This window comes from Rhinolophus sinicus, linkage group LG11, assembly GCF_036562045.2.
Source record: "Rhinolophus sinicus isolate RSC01 linkage group LG11, ASM3656204v1, whole genome shotgun sequence".
NCBI classification, from domain to species: Eukaryota; Metazoa; Chordata; class Mammalia; order Chiroptera; family Rhinolophidae; genus Rhinolophus; species Rhinolophus sinicus.
Window position 1 is genome coordinate 5,388,014 of NC_133760.1, and position 25,398 is coordinate 5,413,411.

The window sequence follows — 25,398 nt, forward strand, 5'->3', positions numbered from 1 at the left end:
TTCTCGCTGGGCTCTCTGCTTCCATCCACAGCCTGTTCCCCACCTGACAGCCAGAGGAGCCTGTTAAAACCTCAATCACCGTCTCATCCCTCCTCTGCCCAAACTCTCCCCATGTGGACTGAATGTTTGTGTCCCCCCCAAAACGAATCTATTGAAGCCTTAACCCTCATTATGATGGTATTGAGATGGAGTCTTTGGAGGTAATTAGGTCATGAGGTTGGGACCCCCATGATGGAATCAGTGCCCCTATATGAAGAGGAAGAGAGACCAGAACTCACACTCTCTCCACCATAGGACAGAGGGGGAAACCACCGTCTGTAAGCCAGGAAGAAAGCTCTCACTGGGGAACAAATCTACTGGCACCTTGGTCTTGGACTTCCCAGCCTCTAGACTGTGAGAAATAAATTCCTGTTGCTTAAGCTGCCCAGTCTGTGGTATTTTGTTATGGCAGCCCAAGCATCTTCCCAGGCTCCCACCCCACACAGAGTTAAAGTAAAGTGCTCACATACGGCCTATAAAGCCTGAACGAGCCACTCCATCAGCCCTCTGATCCTGTCCCTCATTCACTAAGTTGCTGTCACACTGGTTTTATTCCTTGAAAATGCTAGGCACCTTCCCACCCCAGGACCTTTGCACTTGCTGTTCCCTTTGCCCAGAAAGCTCTTCTCTGAGATAGCCTTGTGACTCACTCCTTCATCTCCTTCCAGACTTTACCTTCTCAGTGACACCTCCCCTGGCAGAGTCATGAAAATTAGCAGCACCCCTTCACCTCTCATCTTCCTTTCCTGCTTTATTTACTTCTCTTTGGTGCATTAGACCATGTAATAGGGTATATATTTTGTGTTTCTTTTATTAAGGATCTATCTCCCCACTTTGAGCATAAGCTTCAGGAGTCTGTGTCTGTGTTGGTCACTGTTGGCCTCAGTGTCTAGAACAGTGCCTGGCATACAGTTGGTGCATATGCTATCTCCATGAATGAATGAATGAGTGAGTGAATGAATGAATGAATGAATTTAACAACTATTTCTGCTGTGCTCCTAGAATAGGGATGGAGGCTGGGTTCTGAAGACCCAGATAGATAAGGCTCCTGCCATGGGAGAGTTTAAGGTCTGGGGTGGGAAGGGCTGGAGCCCTAAAGAGAAGACGAAACCGATACCACAATGCAGTCTAATAAGGGCTGTAAAGGAGAAGAGTTCAGAGGTTGGTGAGGCATACAAAGCCTATGAAAATAAATAGTTGCCTCTTTCTCAATTCTAATAGAGAGGTTGGCAAACTATGGCCCATGAGCCAGCTGTCTGGTTTTTTTTTTCCAGCTGTCTGGTTTATTAAATAAAGTTTTATTGGAACACAGCTGTGTCCATTCATTGATGCACTTTCGGTGACTGCTTTCTGCTACAACAACAGAGCTGAATGATTGCAACACAGACCATAGCCAAAAATATTTACTATCTGGCCCTTTACAGAAAAAGTTTGCCAACTTCTGCCCTAATATTAAAAGTCAACATTTTCTGAATGCTTACTATATGCTATAGAGATGGTTTTCCCTCACCTGTTTTGTTGTTTAATCTTCACCGTAACCTTTGAGATTATGAATACCCTGTTTTATAGATGAGGAAATGGAGGTTCAGAGAGGTGAGGTAATTTTCCCAAGGTCACACAGCGAGAGAGGGAGGGACAAAGCACAGAGTACATTAGGTTTTGCACATCTTGGACAGAGTTCCGTCTGTAGTCATGGGCATCTATCACATTCGTTTATCTAACAGCCCCCTCCTGGGGTTTATCTGACAGTCTCCTCCTAATAAACATCTAGGTTATTTCCCCCTGCCATGATGAGTGCTGTGGTGACTATCCTTATGCTTATTTCTTTGTATGGGTGTTATCTGAAGGCTAAATTCCTAGACTTGGAGTGGCTGGGTCAAAGGGTGTGTGCCAGGCGGTGACTTTGGCATAACATTGAGTGAGTTCACGGGGAATGTGGGGAAGGAGAGAAAGGGGAGGGTATTGCAGGTGCAAGGCTAAGGGTACGGAGGTATGAGTCAGGCTATGCAGAGTGCTTGAGTCTATACAGCAAAGGTGATAGATGACGCAAAGTGTGAAGGGAGAGTGTGGCCAGGTATCTCCAATGCCAGGCTGGCCTCTGTATTGGGGCACTAGGGAGGCGTGGCAGGGCTTTGAGCAAAGGAGGGGTGCTGGATCAGCTCTGGGACCTGGAGGAAATGAACCGAAGTGGGGAGACTGGAGGCAGGGAGGCCAGGGAGGAAGCTGGGGCCATGGGCGGGGGAGGATGGGGACTGAGTCTTCTTCACCAATTAGAATTTCTAGTGGATCAAATGGGATTCCTCTCCTGCTGCTCCCAGCTCACGTTTATGGGACAATGTCAGTGTGCCAAGGACTTTGAATTCAGCCTCCCATTTTCCCCTGACAGCAAAAGTATTGTAATGTTACAAATCCGTCCTCATTACACAGATGAGAACACTGAGGCTCAGCGAGGGAGCTGTGCCCCAGTCACACAGATCACGAGGCGCCAAGCTGGGAATCTGACTCTACAGCTCAGGCTTTTTGTTTGTTTATTTTACCTTTTTTAACCTGCAGTGATTTTTAGTACGTTCACAAAGTCATGTGATCAGTATCACTCTCTAATTCCAGGACAGTTCCATCACCCTGAAAAGAAACCCTGCACCCTTAGCAGTCACTTCCCAATACCCTCAGCCCCTGGCAGCCACTAATCGGCCTTCTGTCTCTAAGGATGTCTATTCTGGACATTTCCTATAAATGGAATCCGACGACACGTGGTCTTTTGCGTCTGGCTTCTTTTGCTCAGCATATGTTTTCAAGGTTCACCCCTATGGTAGCGTGTATCGGTGCTTCATTCCTTTTTATGGTTGAGTAATACTCCATTGCATGAATAGACTGCATCTGATTTATCCGTACATCAGTTGGTGCGCATTTGTGTTATTTTCACCCTTTGGCTACACTGAATAGTGCTGCTCTGAACATTCGTGTACATGTGTGTTGGGCGGACACATGCTTTCAATTCTTTTGGATATTTACCAAGGAATGAAATTTCTGGGTCATAGGGTAACTTGATATTAAACTTTTTGAGGAATTTCTAGACTGCTTTCCAGAGCAGCTACACCATTTTACAATTCCCAGTAGCAATGAATGAGGGTTCAAGTTTCTCCACATTCTGACCGTCACTTATTGTTACCTGATTTTTTATTATTATAACTTTCTCAGTGGGTGAGAGGTAGTATCTCATTGTGGTTTACGTTTGTTTCCCTGATGACGAATGGCATTGAGCATCTTTCCGTGTGGTTATTGGCCATTTGTACATCTTTGGAGAAAATATCTGTTCAAGTGCTTCTGCTGTTTCCTAATTGGGTTGTCAGTTTGTAACTGCTGACTTGAAAACCATGCAAAGGAAAGGCACAGAAACATTGAGACCACAGAGAGGGATAGAGTCCCCGAAAGAGAAGGAAAGACAGAAAGAGGAGAAAGCTGAGTGAGGGCCTGAGTCTGAGGAACAGCAAGAACAGCGGGGACTGCAGGGGGCAGACAGCCTGTTGTCACCCTGCTACTCCAGCTGCATGCTGGGACAGGAGGTGGGGGGCAGCTGTTTGCAGAGAAGCCCCAGGTTTGCTGAGGGCATGGGGTACTCTGTCCCAAGAAGCAGCTTGGGAACTGAGGTCTGAGTAGAGAATGGTGGAGTGCCCCCAGGACAGGTGACTGAGTCCAGAGGAAGCCGGCAGGTGGGTGTGACAGCATTTGGAGCCCCACCCTGTGGGTGTGGGGAGACTAAGGGGAGAAGTGCCCCAGGAGACAGATCAACGGCCCTACCTCTGCCTCAGGGAGACACCCAGGCCCAGGCCAGGGTGTGTGTGTGTGTGTGTGTGTGTGTGTGTGTGTGTGCGTGCGCGCACAATGCTTAGCAAATTACACCTCATGTTATTTATTTTTAAAGCTTTTATATTGTGAAATGTACCACACATCCAGAAAAGGGCATAACACATTACGTGTTTCCCTGAAAACAAGACCTAGTCGGACAATCAGCTCTAATGTGTCTTTTGGAGCAAAAATTAATATAAGACCCGGTCTTGGCTTATAGTAAAATAAGACCTGGTATAATTAATATAATATAAGACCGAGTCTTATGTTAATTTTTGCTTCAAAAGATGCATTAGAGCTGATTGTCCAGCTAGGTCTTATTTTCTGGGAAATGGTATATGCAAACAACTAAAGTGTCCGTCTGTCAGAGGATGAGCAGATAAACACAAGGTGCTCCATCCTTCCAAAGCCTTAAAAAGCAAGGAGATTCCGACCCGTGCTACAACATGGATCAGCCCTGAGGAAATTCTGCTAAGTGAAATCAGCCTGTCACAGAGACACAAACACCACATGATTCCATTTATAGGAGGTACTTAGAGCAGTTAAATTCATAGAGACAGAAAGCAGAATATTGGACACCAGAGGTTGAGGGGAGTTAGTGTATAATGGGGACGGTTCAGTTTTGCAAGATGAAAATAGTTCTGGAGGAGGATGCTGGTGATGGTTGCATAACCACGTGAATATACCCTTGCACTGTACACTGTACCCTTAAAAATCGTTAAATGCCACTGCACTGTACTCTTAAAAATCATTAAAGTAGTAAATTTTATGTTGTGCATATTTTACCACAATTTAAAAAAATGTAAATCAGATCATGTCACTTACCCTTACTCTTAGGATAAAATATATAACTGATTTTTTTTTTAAAGATTTTATCGGGGAAGGGGAACAGGACTTTATTGGGGAACAGTGTGTACTTCCAGGCCTTTTTTCCAAGTCAAGTTGTTGTCCTTTCAGTCTTAGTGTGGAGGGCGCAGCTCAGCTCCAGGTCGAGTTACAGGGGGCACAGCCCACCATCCCTTGCAGGAGTCCAACCCGCAACCTTGTGGTTGAGAGGACGCGCTCCAACCAACTGAGCCATCCGGGAACTCAGGGGCAGCTCAGCTCAAGGTGCCGTGTTCAATTTTAGGTGCAGGGGGCGCTGCCCACCATCCCTTGGGGGACTTGAGGAGTTGAACCTGCAACCCTGTGGTTGAGAGCCCACTGGCCCATGTGGGAATCGAACCAACAACCTTCGGAGTTAGGAGCACGGAGTTCTAACTGCCTGAGCCACCAGGCCGGCCCCTATAACTGATTTTTAAAACTCTAGTTTGCAGTTTAAACCATGACTGGGAAATTAAACCCTCAGTCTCCACCAGGTCAAGAAACAGAACCCTGCCAGCCCCTCCATCAATCTCTCCCTCCTCACTTTCCCATCATCACTTTCCTTACGTTCTCCATCCATTTATCATCTAAGGACCCGACCCTGTTGTTTGCTTGTGGCGTCTTTCGCTTAACATCACGCGGGAGAGATGTAGCCCAGACGGTGTGAGCGTCTTGACCGCGTTCATCCGGGGCTGTGCGGAAGTCCATCGGATGAATGTGCCACAGTGGGTGGCTTTTTGTTTTTTTTTAATGATTCAAGAGTTTACTAAGTCATACATGCAAAACGTACTGCTAATCACATTAGCAAAAGATCAGTGTAAAAACACTCCACATGTCTGCAACTGTTAATTAAAATTCTTTTTTAAATTTTATTAGTTTCAGGTGTACAAAACAATGTACTAGTTAGACATTTCACCCTTCAAAAGTGATAACTCCCCTCCCCCAATCTCTTGCCTGTCTGAGATCGTATATATCTATTACAATTCCATTGACTCTATTCCCTATGCTGTACTCCATATCCTGTGACTATATATATATATATTAAATTATAGTTGACATATAATATTATTCAGCTACGGTGTACAATGCAGTGATAAGACATCAATTTAAAATTTTAGTTCTAGTGGTTGAACGGTCCAACCTTGTATTCTTGCCAGTGGGTAAGTAACACAGAGTTCTGTTAGCAGGGGAGGGGTTACAGGACATCACAGACCCAAAGGAACATTGTTAGGTAAAGCAAAGACCAAGCGCGTGTCCCCATAGGGGGCGGGAAGAGGAGGGTCAGTGTCAGTCCAGGTACCGGTTAGGTATCTGGCAAGACAGTGACTTTAAGAAGGTTCATTGTTTAAGAATATCTAAAATATTTTTAAAACTGTAAAGCTGAAACACATGATTTTTATACCCAGCTACTAGAAAACTAAGAAAAGCACTTATTAGCTTTGAATAAAGGTACAGGAAAGCAGCAATGAGCCTTTACTAATCTAAAAAACAAGCAACAACAAAAATAGAACAACAAAGTGAGTTTATGTAACGAGTCTCCCGTTGGTGGACACTGGGTTGTTTCCAACGTGGGCTTATTACAAACAGCGTGGCTGTGGGTGCTGGTGTTGGTGACCCCTGGCGGACGTGTGCACCCACTTCTCCTGGGTACACACTGAGGAGGCAGCCAACTCTTGTGGATCCTGCGGTGAGTTTTCCAAAGAGGTTGTCCCGATGTATCCTCCCACAACAGCGCACGAGGACGGGCCACTCTTTCTGCAACCATTCAGTGTGGCCTGGAGAGGGGGCTGGGCACTGGCAGTGGACTGTGAGAAAACAGCACCTCCCTCGCCCCCACCCAACGCTGGAGCCACCTTCTCTCACTTCTCCTCCTCTGGGCTCAAAGCCAAATCTCTCCAATGGTTTCCCTGGCATTCTGCCCTCTTGCTTCACACCAGCACCAAAAGGGGCTATTAGTGTCGCCCTGCAGGCCGCCTGGCGTGACCTTATCTTGGCTGCCTAGCCCTACGCCTGCTTCTGTCTCTACCTATGCAACCCAGAGTTAATGGCTTGACCCTGCTAAGCCTCAATTTCCACATCTGTCAAATGGGGATGTAAAAAATGGTACACCGATGAACTGTGCTAAGGCATGCCTTCATTCAGGCAATATACTATTCTATGTCAATTACTTTACAAGGTTTATGGAGCACAATGAACTCTCTGAAAATATTCCGGCAACAGACACAACTTTTTACAGTCACAATGCGTGCATTAAATACAGTGACTTTTCTTTATAACGTAGTGTAATAGTCAAGAGCATGGACCCTGCAACCGGACTGCCTGGGTTCAGATCCCAGCTCCCTGACTAACAGCTGTGCCACCTTGGAATAGTTATTTAACTTCTCTGGTCCACAGTTTCCCCATTTATCACTGGGGGTCAAAACAGTACCTGTCTCATTGAGTTCTTGTGAGAGTAAATGCGTTGATACATATAAAGCACTTAGGACATGTAATAAGGGCTCAATAAATGGTACGTGTTGTTTTATTACCTCATGGAGTTGTGAGAATAACTTGAATTAACACATATGAGAACTTAGAATAGTGTGTGGAACTGAGTACATGCTCAAAGGGGAGACCAGATTTTGGTGATAACTGGCAGTCTCCACCACATTTCCCATAATGCCCCTGAGACAATAGGACATTTATGGAGCCTTCTCATAGCCAAACACACACCCTACCATTCCACCATATGGCTACCACGGATGGTTTTAGAATACATCCACAAATTCTTTGACCCTCCTCCCTTCAAAAGGTAGAAACTAATTCTCCCTTCCATTGAATGTGAGCCAGACTCGATGGCTTGCTCCTAACAAATTGGTGGAAGTCACAGCGTATGACTTCTGAGGCTAGGTCACAAGACACCGACTCCTTCCTCCTGGCTTTCTCCTGGAATGTTAGCCTCTGTATCTTGCAGACCTTGACAAACCTGTGAAGAGACCTATATAGCAAGGACTTGGGGCTTTCTTTCTTTTTTTTTTTTTTTTTTTTTTCATTTTATTGGGGAAGGGGGACAGGACTTTATTGGGGAACAGTGTGTACTTCCAGGACTTTTTTCCAAGTCAAGTTGTCCTTTCAGTCTTAGTTGTGGAGGGTGCCATTCAGCTTCAAGTCCAGTTGCCGTTGCTAGTTGCAGGGGGTGCAGCCCACCATCCCTTGCGGGACTCGAGGAATCGAACTGGCAACCTTGTGGTTGAGAGCCCACGCTCCAACCAACTGAGCCATCTGGGAGCTCAGCAGCAGCTCAGCTCAAGGTGCCATGTTCAATCTTTAGTTGCAGGGGGCAGAGCCCACCATCCCTTGTGGGACTCGAGGAATCGAACTGGCAACTTTGTGGTTGAGAGCCCACTGGCCCATGTGGGAATTGAACCAGCAGCCTTCGGAGTTAGGAGCATGGAGCTCCAACCGCCTGAGCCATGAGGTCGTCCCAACTTGGGGCTTTCTGCCAAGAACCAGTACTTCTTGCCAGTGTGCTATCTTGGAAGCAGATTCTCCATCCCCAGTCTTGCCTTCGGATGACTGCAGCCCCTCTGATGTCATGAGATTCTGAGCCAGAACTGTACAGCTAAGCCACTTCTTAATTGCTGACCCACAGACACTGTGAGATAACAAATGCTTATTATTGTTTTTAGGCTCTGTGTTTCAGACTACTGTGTTATGCAGCCATAGGAGACTATTGCACTGACCCACCATGATGACATGAGGGAACTTCTCTGACAGGCTTGTCTTCTCTCTGAGCCAGCTCCAGGCTTGAGGGACAAGTTGTCTCAGTTCTTAGGTCCCTAAGCTTAAAGGGAGCTTCAAGCTGGTCATTTAAGCTCCTCATAAATATGCCACTCTCAGTCCTTCTGGCTGCAGGAGGGATCACTCTTCCTCACTCTCATGAAGTGTGGGTAGCCATGTCACTCAGCTTGGCCAACAAGCAGGTGTCACATATGGGTGGAATCATTCAAGAATGACTGTGGATTTTCGGTTTTCTTTTTTTCCCTTTGACAGAGTCCTGACCAGCAATGACAAAAGCAAAAAATAAGATTGTTGTTTTAAGCTACTGAGATATTAGGACTGTCTGTTACAACAGTATAACCGAGCCCATACAGACACCTTTCATGTCCCCTTCCCACCCCAGACTCAGAAGGCCCCACATTCACATGCAAATCTATTGTTTCTTCTCTTTCTTAACTCTCTCTCCCCTCCCAAGATTAGTAGGCCTCCCTTTTCCTTTTCCTTTCCCTTTTTAATAATCTTAGGTGCAGAAAATTAAATAAATCATAATCTTCAGTTCGTAAACCTTACAAAATAGCCAGCATTTAAATAGCACTTTCTGTGTACTGTTCTAAGCTCTTTAAACGTTTTTACATTATTTAATCCTTAGGACAACACTGTAATGTGGGGAATCTTGTGATCCCACTTTCTGGATGAGGCCACTGAGTCACAGAGAGATAACCTAATTTGCCTAAGCTCACCCAATAATTAAATGACAGGACTTAATGATTAATTAAATCAAACGCAAGCAGTCTGACCCCAGCAGTCCCCTTGACCATCTGGTTCACACCAAAGCCGGTGTTACTTTTATTTCTTACTCATTTACTCCATTTTGCCCTCACCACCTACTCTTTTTTCCTTCCCTGCCATCATGTTTATTGTACATGTTTTTGTTCGTACGTGTTCTTACACATTGTATATTTTTATTTGGGAGGTAAGAATTTCAAATTTATGTCAACGGTATTGGGTTGTTGGTCTCAGTCTGTTTCTTACTTTTTTCATCCAGATCCATTCTTGTTGCTGGGTGTGCAGCCTGGTCTGCGACTTCCCACAGCTGCAGAATCCTTGCCCTAGACACCCACCGACACCTCCTCCTCCCTAGTGATAGACACCAGGTTGCCCTGGATACGCCAAGCCCCCACACACACACCACTCTAAACAACACTGTGATGAACATCTTTGCCGCTGGGGGACCAGGGTGAGAACTTCTTCAGCCTCTTCATCAAAGAGAGGGGAATTGCAGGCAGTGAAATCTGCAGGTACTTATTTAACTGAGTTTTACTAAATGGCACTTTAGCGCCGCTGCATCATCAGAGAAATAAAGCCAGTTCTGCTTCCTGATTCTTCCTTCCCCACACTGGACCTGGGGCTTTGGTGCTTAGAAGCTGAGGAATTTGCAGCCTTTGTTTACCCACCTTTCTTTTCCATCCCATTCTGACAACTCCTTATTAGGGCACCGCATCCGCTACTACCCTAAATGGTTAATTCTGGGAAAGGTAGGTGAGGCAGCAGGAAGCCAAGGGTGAGACTCAGGTGGGAGAGAGCGAATTTCACTCGGTTGTGCGCGCCCTCTTGTGGTCTAATCGCCCCATTACACCTTGAGTGATTCTTTTCCCCAACAATTAATCCCCAGATAATTTAATCACATCTAATTAATTTGAATGGTCTTGGGCATCATCTATGTGCTACATCAGCAATATCCAGTTGAAATATACTGCGAGCCCCACATTTAATTTCAAACTTTCTGCTAGCCACGTTAAAAAAATAGAAAGAAAAAGATGATATTAATTATAATAAATTATTTTACTTAACTCAGTATATCCAAAACATTATCATTTCAACATACAACTGTGGACAGAGTCCTTAAGAGCAGTTTCCAGGCTCTCTCGGCCTCACATGGAAAGGTGCTGGCTCGGATATTAGATGGCCATCAGCTATAATCAGATGGCCGTCCGCTGTGATCAGATGGCCACCAGCTGTTCTGGTTAGCCATTAGCCACTAATATAACTGCCGTGGCTACGTTAGGGGGTTGGTTGGCAGAGAAAAGGGCGGCAGATTGCGGCTCCTGCTTCCTGTGTCTCCAACCCAGCTGCCAGCGAGAATATAGTGGTATGAATCCCCTCTCTATGTCTCCGTGGGTGTTCCTTTTCGGCCTCACCATATCCTGCGTTCTTGTGCGGGGAGTAGGAACTGAGAGCCCGCATGACAACAACCAGCATAAAAATTGTTGAGATGTTTTGCTTTTTTGTGTGTACTAAGCCTTTGAAATATTCTCAGGACAGCACATTTCAATTCAGACTCTGAATTTTTATTTAAAATACTTAATCCCTATTTAGATTTTATAACATATACTGTTGAAGTGGATTCATATCACCAAGTTGTTTCAAACATGTGACAGTGGCTTACATATTGGACAGTGCAAACATTGGTTTACACCATTTCGCCTTTGGGATAAGCTAGGTATTTTATTATCCCCATTTACAGAGGAGGAAACTGAGGCTCGGAAAAGGAAACTGACTTTTTCCTTTTCATTCAACAAGTATTTATCGAAAACCAGTCATATGCCAGTTTCCTTCCTAGGGGTTGGGGACATAATGGTGAACAAGATACACATGGTATCTGGCCTCCAGGGGATTATCAGATGATATGGAAGAAGGACAAAAAGAAATGACAAATTGTAATTAGTGTTATGACAGAAACCAACAGGATGATGGGTTAATGGTAAACTATGGCCCCCATGCTAAGAACGGTTTTCACCTTTCGAATTGGTTGAAAAAAGTGAAAAGAATAATATTTTGTGACACGTGAAATTTATGTGAAATTTAAATTTCAGTGTCTGTAAATAAAGTATTACTGGAACACAACCACACCCAATCATTTCCATATTGTCTGTGGCTGCTTTCCTGCTCCAAAAGAAGAGCGAGGAGGAGGCAGTTGGGAAAGTCTGAATATGGTTGAGCTGGTCAAACCCATGTTAAATACCCTGAGTGTGAATGTGATTACTCTAGGCTCTCTGAATACCTCCTATGAGTGGGATCATACAGTGTTTGTCTTTTCTTGACTGGCTTATTTCACTTAGCATAATGACCTCAAGGTTCATCTATTTTGTAGCATATGTCAGAATTTCCTTCCTTTTCAAGACTGAATAATATCCCGTTGTATGGAGAGACCACATTTTGTTTAACCATTCATTAGTGGATGAACACTTGGACTCTCTCCAGCAGCCAGCACACAGTGGGTGTTCCATTGACATTTGTTGAACAAATGCATATAAACGATGTGAGCGGAGACTGTTTGCCTCAACTCTATATCGTGGGCCGAGAACAGGGCTTGGCACAGAGCCGGTGCCTGCACTTGGAGTGTTTCTCCGTGGGTCTCCCTGACCTCCACCCCTTACCTAGGAGGCTGACCGGCCAGGTTCTCTCTCACGTCACAAAGCCCTGCCATGCCTCTGGCCTTGACCCTTCTGCTGCTGGTGGACCTCAGCCCCCGCGGAGGCTGGGGCTGCCTGCAGTGTGACCAGTCGGTGCGGGAGGCCCTGAGCCAGCTGCGCTTCGCCACCATCCCCAGTCGCTTCACTCTAGAGCAGCTGCAGGCCCGCGCTCAGGCCCTGCTGCTGGGCATGGAGGGGGCTTTCTTCCGGGACTATGCGCTGAACGCGTTTGTGGGGAAAGTGGGTGTGTGCTGGGGACGGGAGGGTGCTTAGCACTGTGGGGAAAGGGACAGTGCGTCCAAGCCAGAGGTTGGGGTGGGAGACTCTTTGGGGACCACTCTCTCTAGAGGAGGAGGGCGGGGCCTTTCCTGGAGAAAGATTAGGGGGAAGGGTCACGTGGCTCTCTGAAGGACCCACTGGAATTTCCTCCCCTCTTGTCTCCAGGAGTAGATCAGCTGGACCTCGTGGCATCCTTTATCAAGAATCAAACAAACAGCTTAAAGGTTAATTCTCTGAGAGGTAGGAACTAAGAGGGAAAGACTTTCCCTACGTAGCCCCCTTCCCTCCTTCCTTTCCAGCCATCCACCACGCCTCCTCTGGATTTAATAATAAAAGCAAACACACCTATTAGCCTTTCATCCAGGTGGGCACGACCCTTTACAGAAGGGGAGACTGAGGCTCAGACATGCCCAAAGTCACACAGCTAGGAATTGAAGCGGGAAATCCCGGCGCAGACACTGTATTCTTAACCACTTCACGGTTGTCTCTTCTGATGTATGTTCAGCGGCTGCGGGAACGCCATTCAGAGTTAGTTATTGGAGACTGGCGGTTTTTATGACAGTTCCCCAGCAGAGGGCAGTAGAGGCCCCTGTGGACTTGGGGGGAGGGAGTGGAGGCCATCTAGGCCCCAAAAGCCTTGCCCCACCTTGAGGGATGGAGCAGGGAGGAGTACACTATGGAAGAGCCCATCAGTTATTAAAAAGATAGGAAGTGTGTGTGTGTGTGTGTGTGTGTGTACCATTTGAGAGTTAGTGACACTTAAACCCTAACTTTGACACAAAATTCTTCAATGAGAGATCTCCTAAGAACGAGAAAGGACATTCTAGTTTTCTTTCAATCCTTGATCTGTTCTGGGACCACACATTGTATTTGGTTGTCTTTTATGATACTTACATTTTTGAAGAGCTCAAGCCAATCATTTTACTGACTATTATATTATTGGGGGTTGGGTACATTGACCTGGAGTGACTGACCTTAGTTACTCAGTCTCCAGCCCCTCCAGAGGTCAAGGTGCTACCACATGGCGCAAGGTTCTACCACGAATCATGTTGTTGGCATAGACTACCTGGTGTGGCCCAAGGCTCCCAAGGAAAGGAGGACATTCTTATAGGCAAGATGTTCCAAGGACTGAGAGATTACCTCCCAGGAGCTGGGCAAGAGACACACCTTTTTTGGGAATGTACAGGGTTTGGACCACCCAGGCCTGCTGAATTAACCCTTTACTGCACAATATAATAAGTCAGGAGGAGACAAATGTCGCGTCCAGTACAACACGGGCAGTGAGGGTGCGAGAAGGGGCGGTTTGGGTTAAGTTTTTAAGGAAGAAACAAACAGAGACTTAATGTAGTTAAATCTCTCCAAAGGCCAGGGGTCTCTCAGTCTCAGAGGACTGGAGCCCAGAATAAGGCCGACTGAAGGTTTTCATTGATAGGTATACAAAAACAAGAAAGTAATATTGTTTCTTACACGGTCTGTGAGACTCATACATCACAGCAGAAAAATGTTTATTCCAATCACCCTTTGTCTGTAAACAGCCGAAGTACAAGGTCCCATGATGTCTTACCTAAGGTATGTACCTTCTCAGGGTCAAGTCTCTCATATTGTAACAGCTCCGTTGAGATAAGTGGAGAGAACTGATCTTTATTGTTTTTGTAACTTCTCTCACAAACAGGTGCCAGGGAAAAGCCAGAGCCGGCAACAGCTTTTCCCAGGCAGGGGGAAGGGGAGGCAAGGCCCCTTCCCATATTCTTCTAAGGCAGCTCGTTGGGGGTCCCCACTCAGTTCCGCCTGGCTTAGGTTGTATCTCCCGTGAGATATCTTACCCGTCTTTGGCTGCAAACCATCTTTTGGGGACCAGACAGAGAGACATAAGGTGTAAACACAAGGATGGAACAGAGTCCCAGAAAGGCACAGTCTCACAGACTCTTCTTTCCTTAAGGAAAGACACGGGGGGGACAGTTGGCTAGGCTGTTGTGTGACTACAGACAAATACTATGGAGAAAAAAAAAAAAAAGCAGGGACCAGGGGATAGACAGTGCTGGGAGTAGGGATAGGGCGTTGCAGTTTAAAGCAGGGCAGCCAAGAGGATTACACTGAAAAGTCAGCATGTGAGAAAAGACTGAAGGAGAGGAAAAGCAGCCTTGAGGGAGTCTGGGGTTGAGGGCTGTGGGCAGAAAGAACAAGCAGTGGAATCCCTGAGACAGGACTATGTTTGGCATATTCACAGAACCTCAAGGAGGCCAGGGAGGCTGGAGTGGAGAAAGCGGGAGAGATGTGGAAGATGAGGTCCTAGAGGTAAGGGGTAGATCAGGTAGTGCCTTCTAGGCCATGCTAAAGACTTTTGACTTCTGGGTCACATGGGAGGGTTCTGATCTGAAGTTTGATGCAAGTGAGCTGACTGAGGTTTTAATAGGATCCCTCTGGCTGTGGAGAACAGATTTTAGCAGGGCATGGGGAAAGGAAGGCTGGGAGACCAGTGAGAAGGTGTAGCAATGGCCCAGGCAAGAGATGATGACGGCTAGAACCAGGGTGGTATGAGTGGAAGGGGTGAGAAGTGATTCCTGGATCTATCTTGAATATTGAACAAATGTTGAACAAGATTTGCTGATACACATGTTGACAAATTGCATGTGGGATGTGAGAAAAAGGAGTCAAAGATAGCACCAAGGTCTGCGCAACTAGAATCATGGCACCTGCATCTACTAAGATGAAGACTCGAGGGTTGGGAATAGGTTTGGAGGAGACTATCAAGGTTTGGTTTTGGACTTACTGAGTTTAAGATGCCTATTAGACATCTAAATGGAGCTTCTGAGTGGGTAGTTCAATATATACATCGGGACTTCAGTGTGAGGTCCAGGTTAGTGATAGAAACATGGGAGGCATCAATGTATATAGGTTGCTGTTCAGTGGAAATATGATGTGAGGTACAAATAGTCACATATGTAATTTTTAATTTTTTGGTAGCCACGTTTTTTAAAAGGTAGACAGAAGCAGGTGAAATTAATTTGAATATACTTTATTTAACCCAATACCTAAAATATTACCATTTCAACATGCAGTCAACATAAAAATTATTGAGATATTTTAGTTATTTTTTTAGTACCATGTCTTTAAAATCCAGCATACATTTTGCACTAACAACACATCTCAATTCAGACTAGCCCATTTCAAGTACTCAGTCTCCATGTGTAGCGAGTGGCTGCCATATTGGACAGTGCTGGTCTAGGTAATATATAAAGCCACAGGCTGGATAAAATCATGAAGGAGTGAGTGTAGACAAAGAAGAGGAGAAGAGAGCAGATCAGAGGAAAACAGAGGAGAGGTCCACCTTTCTACCACCTACCAGATGAGGAAACTGAGTCCAAAGGAAGGTGGTGTAGCCTGGGCCCCACAGTGGATCAGAAGCTAGATGCGGCACCTCCCAGCCCATAGATCCGCCCGGTGGACCCCAAGTAAAACCAGTCTTGGTTACTCCTGGTAAACGAAAAGGAGTTTCCTCATTTCATCTCTTTGAAGCTGCAGATGGGATGCTGGGTGCCCCCACCCCCACCCCACAAGGATCTCTTTCTCTCCTTAGATGGGCCTCTGCTGGAAGAGCTGGTGACTCTTAGGGAGAAGGTGATCAAGGAACTCAAGAAAGTTTTAAACTTGTATGAATTAAAAGGTGTGGCATCTCTCTCCATCAAGCCCACTTCTCTCCTTCCCCATGATCACTCCATCCCCTTCTCTCACGTTTTCTACCAAACTCCTTCCTCACCTCCCCTATGACTCAGCCTTCTCTGCTCCTCCCCAATATTCCCCTCTTTCCATTCCCAGACTCACTCCTCACTCCCTCTCCTGGTCCCTTCCTATTAAATTCTCAAATTGCTGTCCCAACTTACCTCAGCTCTTTTCTCTTGCAGCTTGCGATCCCACAATGTGCCGTGAGTCCTGGATTTATTGTCTATCCCTCCCTTCTCTACCCTCCTACACCTCTCTACCCTGTCTCCCCAAATCAAGCCCCACTATCACACCTACTCAATCTTGTGGTTCCCCCACCCCAAAGCTGTAGTACCTAGGGCTATCTGATTTTTGAGGGCTTATGAAAGTGATTGCAACCTGCAAAAAAGAACTTTAGAGGGATGTTAGTCAGGATAGGAGAGTATGTCCTAATAACAAACCCCACATCTCAGTGGTTTTAACAAAAGAAAGGTTTAGTTCTCTCTCACCCTAATTCCATTGAGAGTTGAGCAGTTCTTCCAAGTGGTGACTCAGGGATCCAGATTGCACCCATGCTGTCGCTTCTAAGCAAGCTTCAGAAGGGAGAGAGAATAGGGAATCCCACCGGGGACTTTTATGGCCAGGACTGGAAGTGGCACTGCATCCCTCTGCCCACTTTACATTGGCCAGAACTCAGTCACATGGTTGCAACATGCTGCAAAGGATCCTGGGAAATGTAGTCTTTCTGTGTGGAAGGAAGGGGAGGAGACAGATGAGTGAGTATCCAGCCAGTCTGCCTGCCGCAGGGGGCTGCAAAATAGGCAAAGAGCAAACGTTCTGTTTGTGGACATTTAACTAAACGTGTGTTTAATTTTAATTAGTTAAATGTATACAAACAGAATGTTGGGCCAACTGTACAGCTGCATTCAATTTAACTCTTCAATAATTATATAAAATTTATTTTTAATGTGAATTGTCAGTTTATTTTGCTCAGCTTGCTCTGCTGCCTGCGGGACCTCCAAATTCACGAGGGCCAAGGGACTCCATCTCTTCTTTCCCCGTCTGCCTTCCCGCCCCTTGCCAGTCCTCTATTGCTGCCCTCATCCCAATTCTCCCTTTCCTCTTGTCCAGGCTTGCTAAAAGAAGAGGTCTTGGACTGTTTACATTGCCTGAAGATCAGTCCCGAATGTATCCAAAAAAAGTACTGTTTTGGTAAGCTCTTGGGGGTGGGGGAAGACATGGGACCAGTACATGAGAGATGAAGACAGCCATGTCCTAGCAGATATGAGTTTTGAGGTCTCCCGCATGCAGCCTTGAGTCCTGCCCTGAACACTTGCTTACAGTGAGGCCAGAAGTTGCTTCCACATCCTGAAATTAACTTTACCCCTGCTGTTGAATGGGTAGACTCCTGTGTGACTTTACAACATCAGAATGGCAAGTGCTAGAAAAACATTTTATTATTAGCTAGTGCCATACCTGGGGATTCTGGAAGATGTGCTGAATTCATTCTTTTATTCATTCGTTCAGAGAGTTAAAAAACACATATCCTTAGAGCAGAGAAAATAGTACAATGAACACCCATATATACATCAAGATTGAATAGTCATCCTAGACCTTTTCACATGTTGTTCCCTCTCTCTGTCACACTGTTCCTCTCACTTCAACAAAGTCTCAAAGTTTACCTCCTCAGAGAGAACTCCCTGGTTACACTCTCTAAAGTAGCATTTTCTATTAAATTATCTTGACAATGAATGTTCCTCTGTTTTTGCTTTACTTGTTTATTGCCACAGTATTTTAAAAGAAATCAGACATCTGAGCTTTCACCTATTAATAGTGTGTACCTCTAAAAATAAGGACATTTTCTATATAACCACAATGCCATTCTCACACCCAATAAATCTAACAACAATTCTTCAATATCAAATAATTCCAAGTCCCTTTTCCAACTTCGCTAATTGTCTCCAGAATACCTTTCACAGCTGATTCATTCAGATCGGAATCCAATGAAAGGACTTGTCATACCATTCAATTGTTAGAGTTTTTCCACTTCTTTTATTTTTTAATCTAGAAGTGTTTTTCTTGTCATTTCCTCCCATGACTTTGACCAGTTGAAAAGAGGGGATGTGTCTATTTGCTCCCTTAGGAGCTCTTCGCTGTCACTGTGATGTGCTGTGTAGACTGTCAGTGCCCGGATGGCAGGGATGTTTATTAATGGGGTTCACAGCTGTATCCCAAGCAACTTGAATGGTGTCTGGGACACAGAATTTGAGGAATAGATGAATGGAGAGTCAGACCCCAGGAGAAGGCAAGGGGCATGTGGGAGCGGGGGAGAGGCTCAGGTTGCTGAGTGAGCAGTGAGTGTGGTACAAGGCTGAGGACGGGTGGTGACATGGAGGTCGGCGCTGTCTCCCCCCACCCCAGTTGATAGGCAACCCCGCATGGCCCTGCAGTACGAGAACAAGGGTGGATACCCACGGAACCAGGCCACGTTTGGCATCGTCATTTCCATGTGTCTGGCTGTCTTCACCTTAGGGGTCATCGTGGCTTCGTGAGTCATCCCTGCCCTCTCCTGAGGCCTCCAAAAGTCCCACTGAGACCCTCAAAAAATGTCACTGCCCTGGATCCGTCACTGTTATTAGGGAGTCTCCTCTTTAGTCACTTTATGTCTCTGTCTCCCTTTGTCTTTTTCTCTGGCTCTCCTTCTCTCTCTCTCTCGCCCCCTCATCTCCTCTTCCCCCCATTCGTGGACCACATTATGTCTTTCCTGGGTCGTCAGCACTTTTGCCCTTGTGTGGGTCTCTTTCTCCATAAGAAATACTAAAAATTATATTTTGTGAATGTGCTGGTCTGAAGACAGATATATATATATATATATATATATATATATATATATATATATATATCACTATTGATATATGATATCATGATCATATATGATATCACGATATCATAATAATATCATTATTATATACAGAGGATACCCAAAAAGTGTATACACATTTTAAGGAAGGAATACTGTATTAAAATTGTAATACTCAATATATTCCAATAACAAAAGATTAATACAAGTCACGTTTGACTCCTATAATTACAAGAGGTCCTCAAAGTGGTTACCACCAGCGTCCAGACACTTCTGATTATGGTGAACTACTGCTTGAGCAATGTTGACCAAAATGTGTTAATTTGTATACATTATTTTGGTAGCCCCAGTATATTATATATTTATTATTATTATTCATTGTTATATTAGCTTATTTTCTTCTGCTTTTTGAGATATTAAAATGAAAGCATTTCCATAGGCCCCAAGCATGAAGCCCACAGTTGGAAGGGGAACAGTTGCTCTCACCATCCTCTCTCCACCTCCGAGTTTCCCCCTGCTCTGTCTGCTTGTCCCACATTCAGTACCCTCTCCAGTCTTTCGTTGCCTTTTCCACCTGTCCCTCACCCTCATCTCCCTAATGCCTCAGTTTCTTCATATTCAGTTTTACATCATTCCAGTGCATCCCTCTCAGGGTTGGGGGTAAGCATTAAGCCAGCGCTTAGCACAGTGAATGTCAGCTCTCACTCTTTGTTCCCCCTGTCATGTCCCCATCTCTTTCCCTCTCTGAAACTCTCCCCCTCTCTCTGCCTCTCCCTCTGGGCTTTCTTCTCCCCTCCACTGTCCCAGTTCCAAATCTGCCATCCTCTTCTTCCTCTCCTCACCTCCAGGTTGAATCTGTGTTTTTCAGTCTCTCTGGCTCTATCTCTGAATGTCTCTCCCCGTCTCGGGGTCTCTGTTTCTGACTCCCACCCCACAAGCCCCGAAGACTCTCTCCCTATCTGTCAACCCCTCTCTGCTTCTTTAAACCTTTCCAGCTGTTGCCACTTCCCTTCCCCTCCCACCTTCCCCTATTCCTCCAGCACCTTTCCCCCAGCTCCCTCCCCATATTTGACCCTCTCCTGTCTTTGCCTGGTCTTCATCTCTGTCTTCCCCTCTCCCATCTCTGGGTTGCCCTTTCTGTCTTGAATTCTGTTTCTCTCTCCCTCAGCCTCTTGCCTAACTTCTGTCTCGCCTCTCAGTATCTATTACACAACTCTCTCCCCACTGTCTCCCTGTGTATTAGTTTCCTATTGCTGCTGTAACAAATGACCACAAACTGGGTGGCATAAGGCAACAAATCTATTCTCTCAGAGTTCTAGAGGCCAGAAGTCCAAAATCAAGGGGTTGGTGGGGTTGGTTCCTTCTGGAGGTCCTGAGAGAATTCATTCCATAGGTGTCGCCTACCTTCTGGTGATTGCTGGCGTCCTTGACATTGCCTGGCTCGTGGCTCCCCTCCAGTCTCTGCCTTGGTCTTCACATGCCTTTTTCCTCTGTGTCGGTGTCTCAAATCTTCCTTTCCTTTCTCTCATAAGGACACCAGACTTTGAATGTAGCATCCTGCCTAAATTCAGAATGACCTCATTTTGCCTTAACTTAATTACATCTGCAAAGACCTTATTTCCAAGTAAGGTCACACTCATATTTGGTACTGGGAATTAGGACTTGGATATCTCCAAGTCCTAATACACCTGTTTCTCTCCTTTCCTCATTTCTCTCTCTCTTTCTGTCTTTCCCTTCTCTGTGTCTGTATCTCTCGGAGTCTCCTCCTGCCTTTTTCCACTCATCCTGTTTCCACTTTTACCCCCAGTCCCAGTCTCAACTTTTCACTCCCCCCTCCTCAAGTACATTAATTGTCCAAGAACCCTGGAAATCTGCCCAGAGACCCATAATGTCACTGGCTGAGCCAAATAAGGCCGATGATTGGAGGGAAGTTGGCGGGTGAGAGTCAGTTGACCTGAAGGGACCTGAAGGTCTCTTTCTAACCGCCAGGCTTTTTCTCTCTGATCAGGGCTATTTCGTACCGGCAAAACCGGAAACTTCTGCTACAGTAGGGTGGTGATTTGGGGGTTTGCAAGGGGAAAGGAAAAGAAGTTTAATAAAATCTGTGACAAATTCCTCAATGTCTCCATCAGTTTCTGAAGGACCCTCCCCCCAATTGGTAACCCGCTCTGGGCACCTGACTGGGTGGTTCTCAAGGGTTGGGACAAGGTGTCACTCATCTGTAGACACCAATTGCCCTGACTCAAAGTAGAAGTGATTTGGACCTTCCAAAGGGATAGACAACCTACATTGAGGGCTTGAAGGGACAACCATTCTTACTTTGGGGAAGAATGCATCCTAAAGAGGATGACTTCATGGTGGGACCTGCAAGGACAGTTAGGCGGAGGAACAGCAGTTGTCAGCGTGAAGAATACAGGTGTCCGAATGGGTGGTGTCCTGGGGGCAAGGTGTCTGTGACTCAGGGAGCTGGAAGAAAATGCGTGGAGCCGAAGGCAGACTAGACATGCTTTATTCACAGGCTTTCTGGACACAGCCAGGGTTTCTCACTGCTGCGCACAGCTGGACATTCTCAGGTTACGACCCGCAGCCAGCAGCAGCAGCCCACAGCAGCCTGTTTCTCAGCAGCCCCCACACACTTTGGGCACGGCCCACACAGCCAGCCTCATAACATGGCTGGACCCTTTCATACCACACAGACAAAAGTGGCGCCCAGCCAAGGTGCTTAAATAAGCGTATACAAACAACAACATCTTCAGGATGGATGGTGCTTGCACAACATTTTATCTCATGCCCGGTGGGTCACCGGGTCAGGGTCACCAGATGGCTGGGGAGGGAGCCTGACCAACTCTATTTTCCCTACAACAGGTTTCCCTCCCTATCTGAACTCTTAAATTTTCATCCTATATGTTCCTGAATAGATTCGGATACATTTTCATGTAAATCCTTTGCTGTCTGAACTCCTGCTACTCTCTAACCCAAAGTAGGAAATAGATTTGGATAACACGATATCCTCTGTTTCTGAGCCTGCCGGCGGAACTGTTGCCATCTCATTCAGGATAATGAGGATGTTTGACGGGAGTGACTGGTGGGGGGAAGTGATGAGAATGCTTGGCCAAGTGCTTTCTTCGGCAGCACACATACTAAAATTGGAATTGGTACAGAGAAGATTAGCATGGCCCCTGAGCAAGGATGGCATGCAAATTCATGAAGTGTTCCATGTTTTTTAATAAAAATCTTAAAAAAATAAAAAGAAAAGAAGCCGGCCTGGTGGCTCAGGCGGTTAGAGCTCCCTGCTCCTAACTCCGAAGGCTGCCGGTTCGATTCCCACATGGGCCAGTGGGCTCTCAACCACAAGGTTGCCAGTTTAATTCCTCGAGTCCCGCAAGGGATGGTGGGCTGCGCCCCCTGCAACTAACAATGGCAACTGGACCTGGAGCTGAGCTGCACCCTCCACAACTAAGACTGAAAGGACAACAACTTAACTTGGAAAAAAAGACTGGAAGTGCACACTGTTCCCCAATAAAGTCCTGTTCCCCTCCCCCAATAAAATATTTAAAAAAAAAATAAAAAAAAAGGAAAGTAAAGAAAAAAGAATGCTTGGCCCAGAGCAGGTGCTCAGTAAATATTTGTTGAATAAATGAGGGTAGTAATGTTGGGAGAAAAAAGCCTGCAAAGACAATATGGATCCATACATCAAAGGGCTTTAAATGACAGGGAACGGGAGCTTGGCAGTTTTTCCCAGGGTCTGGGATTGAAACCTCAAATATCTTATTGGTCCAGGTAGATAAAGTGAATGACTGCAGGTCCCATTCATAGAGGATAGAAAATACTCAGCTCGTGGTGAAATAACAGCCCCAGTGTTTTCAGATCTTTAGAATTTTCAACAGAACCCAGAAATTCAGATTTTTTTTTATGTGAAATCTTTCCATTAAAGTAGTTGTAGGCAACTAATTTTTTTCAAATACTGTAGACCAACCAAGACACAATTGTGAGGTGACAGGGAAACACCTAGGATTGGATATTGCTTAAATATATATGTGTGTGTGTGTGTGTGTGTGTGTGTGTGTGTGTATTTGGATATTTATATATGTGTGTCTATATATATTAGATATTAGTAAAGGAAGTTCTAAGTGTTGATGGATCCCGCTGGACTCCCTAATTAACTACATTTCCCAGAAACCTCTGCCTCCCGCAAATAAGTCTGTTGCCATAGATACTATCATCCCAGTGTAGTTAAAGGTAGGAGATGTGCCCGTAGAACTCGACTTCTGATTAGCCAAAACCTTGACTTCCTTGTTCCAGCCACCCGTTGCCAAGACACCACTTTTGTTACCTGCGCAGTTGAGCGCGCGTTGAGTGGAGAGTTTTTGAAGAGATAGAGCAGTGGCTCCAACCTCTTAAATAGACTCTGCTCCAATCGAGAGGATTCTGGTAATGGTAGTTTCTGGACTATCTGTCCACCGTCTCCTCCCCTCAACCCCCCTTCTCCTGTGCAGGCGCACTTCCCTGGAGGCTACATACACTGGCGGCCTTGACGACACCGCTCCGGAGGCGCATGACGTCACCGATACGTGCGAACTGGCCGGGGGCGGGGCTACTGCAGACACACATCAAACTGGTGGCCTCACGGAAACCCACTCTAGGAAAGGCTCTAGCTTGGGGGTCGCAAGCTGGTGGCTTCGAAAGGCTTTTTGCTTGGGGAGCAGTGTCATTTTGGTTTGTAAAATGTCTTCAGGTTACTGATCCAGCCACTCACTTAACTTCCTGGGAGCAATGCAAAATGCAGTAAATGGATAATTCAATTGTGCATCAAGTATAGCGTGATGAGAGCTCCCGAAGAGTGCAGAGTCTGCGGCAGGAGAGACAGTCATCAAATAATTACAACAATTACAATATCAATATCAGGGCTAGGATACTGAGACGTTCCTGTGGGGGACCCAGGGAGGGAGTTGCCACCTCCTGCTGGGCTGGGTGAGACTAGGGGAAAGTTTCGCAGAGGAATGAATGGACATTCTGGACAGAGGTAACAGCAAGTATGAAGGTCAAGAGGTGAGAACTATTAATGACATTGTTAATAATATTGATAGCAAACACGTAGATGGTGTTTTCTGTCACATACTGTTCTAATGGCTTTACTTATATCAACCTATTCAAATCTCATAACCCAATGAAGGTGTTTATTTTCTCCCTCTGTACAATGAGGAAATGGAGGCACAAAGAGGTTAATGATTTTCACACAATGAATAAGTGGGATTAACAGTTATGCTATGCAGCCTTTGTTACAGGGTCCTAGAGTAATTGAGCCCTTGCTACCTGCAATGCACTGTGCTGATTGACTTATATACAATATCAAATTTAAGCCTCGTCAAGGCTTTAGGAGATGGCTGTCAGAATAATGTAGTTATGCTACAACACCACACATCCCCAATAGCTCGGTGGATTACAGCAATGAAGGTTTACTTCTCATTCGTATGCCATGCCTATCACAGGGCAGCTGAGGCTCTGCTCCATGCCACCTTGACTCCAGAGCCCTGGCTAACAGAGTAGCTTCTGTTTGGGGCATTTCCAGTAATCATGATACAAGGAAAAGAGACAGGCTGAACTTGGGAGTAGTAAAACCTAGTGGTTGCACATATGGGCTGGACCTGAATTTAAATCCTGCCTCTGTCCTTGACTAGAACTGGACCTTGGGTGGGTTACAGAAATCTTCCCTCCCCGTGTCCCTGTCTGTAAAATGGGGGAGCAATGCCTTCTTCACAGGTGGTCATGCAAGTTAAATGAGCTCAATGTCACTTTCACCTGTACTTCATTGGCTAAAGCAAATAGCACAGTTGCAACTGAGTTCATATAGCAGTGACAAGGAAGGGTCCTGATTGGTCCTGCTTGGGTCTTGGGCCCATTCCTTGAACCGATCACTATTGCCAGTATTAGGGTACATGATAAAGACATGGTTACAGGCAGTTAGGACCACGTGTGATATACATATGTGCTTGATGGTGATAGTCCAGGATATTGTATGAACTCAGAGAAGAGCCTCCAACCCAGCCTGGTAATCAGGGAAGGCATGTAGATGAGGTATCACCTTGTCTGTAATTTGAAAGATAAGAACCAATGGAGTAAAATACATGATTGTGACTGATGAAGGCAAAGGGTGAGGTGGGCTGTTCCACATAGAGAGAACAGAGAATACAGAAGCCTCGAGGGGACAGAGAGATATAAGTAATTCTTCGTGGCTGGTATACAGGGTGGGATGTAGGAGTATTTTTTAGTTCATTTTGTCAATGGTTCATCTGGCTTTTACTGATGTGCATACCTATATTTTACATCTGTATAAACATGAAAGTTATATAACTTTGTGATCTTTTTTCTTTTAACTTTCATTTGCAAGCATTTCCCCTTGTTTTCATTGGTCATCAAAATTATTTTAAGGCTCGATAACGTTTCAAGGGCAGGATGTACGGCCATTTATGTAACCCATCCCCTGAGTCCATATAATAGAAAATAACTTTGTTATTTTGTTTTTGATTGGAGATGACTTTCCTCCAAGTGACAATTCAGGGACCTTCCATCTGCAACATG

At 45.6% G+C, this 25,398-nt stretch overlaps 1 protein-coding gene and 1 non-coding gene across 2 annotated transcripts; both read left to right on the forward strand.

Annotated features, from left to right (window-relative positions):
• Positions 1-11,993: 11,993 nt before the first annotated feature.
• Positions 11,994-20,870, forward strand: IZUMO2 (IZUMO family member 2). Its single transcript, XM_019741471.1, has 7 exons — positions 11,994-12,225; positions 12,426-12,500; positions 15,838-15,924; positions 16,163-16,183; positions 17,091-17,171; positions 18,381-18,507; positions 20,828-20,870. Exons 1-7 carry the CDS (start codon positions 11,994-11,996, stop codon positions 20,868-20,870), a joined length of 666 nt encoding a protein of 221 aa, XP_019597030.1.
• Positions 20,871-21,935: 1,065 nt separating this feature from the next.
• On the forward strand, positions 21,936-22,043 carry LOC141567757 (U6 spliceosomal RNA). Its single transcript, XR_012490586.1, has one exon. It is a non-coding gene; the product is annotated as a U6 spliceosomal RNA (small nuclear RNA).
• Positions 22,044-25,398: the final 3,355 nt, after the last annotated feature.

Coding starts and splice junctions, on each gene's coding strand:
- IZUMO2 (XM_019741471.1), top strand. CDS start 11,994: ATGCCTCTGGCCTTGACCCTTCTGCTGCTGGTGGACCTCAGCCCCCGC. Junction 12,226..12,425: donor CGCGTTTGTGGGGAAAGTGG/GTGTGTGCTGGG, acceptor TCTTGTCTCCAG/GAGTAGATCAGCTGGACCTC. Junction 18,508..20,827: donor TTAGGGGTCATCGTGGCTTC/GTGAGTCATCCC, acceptor CTCTCTGATCAG/GGCTATTTCGTACCGGCAAA.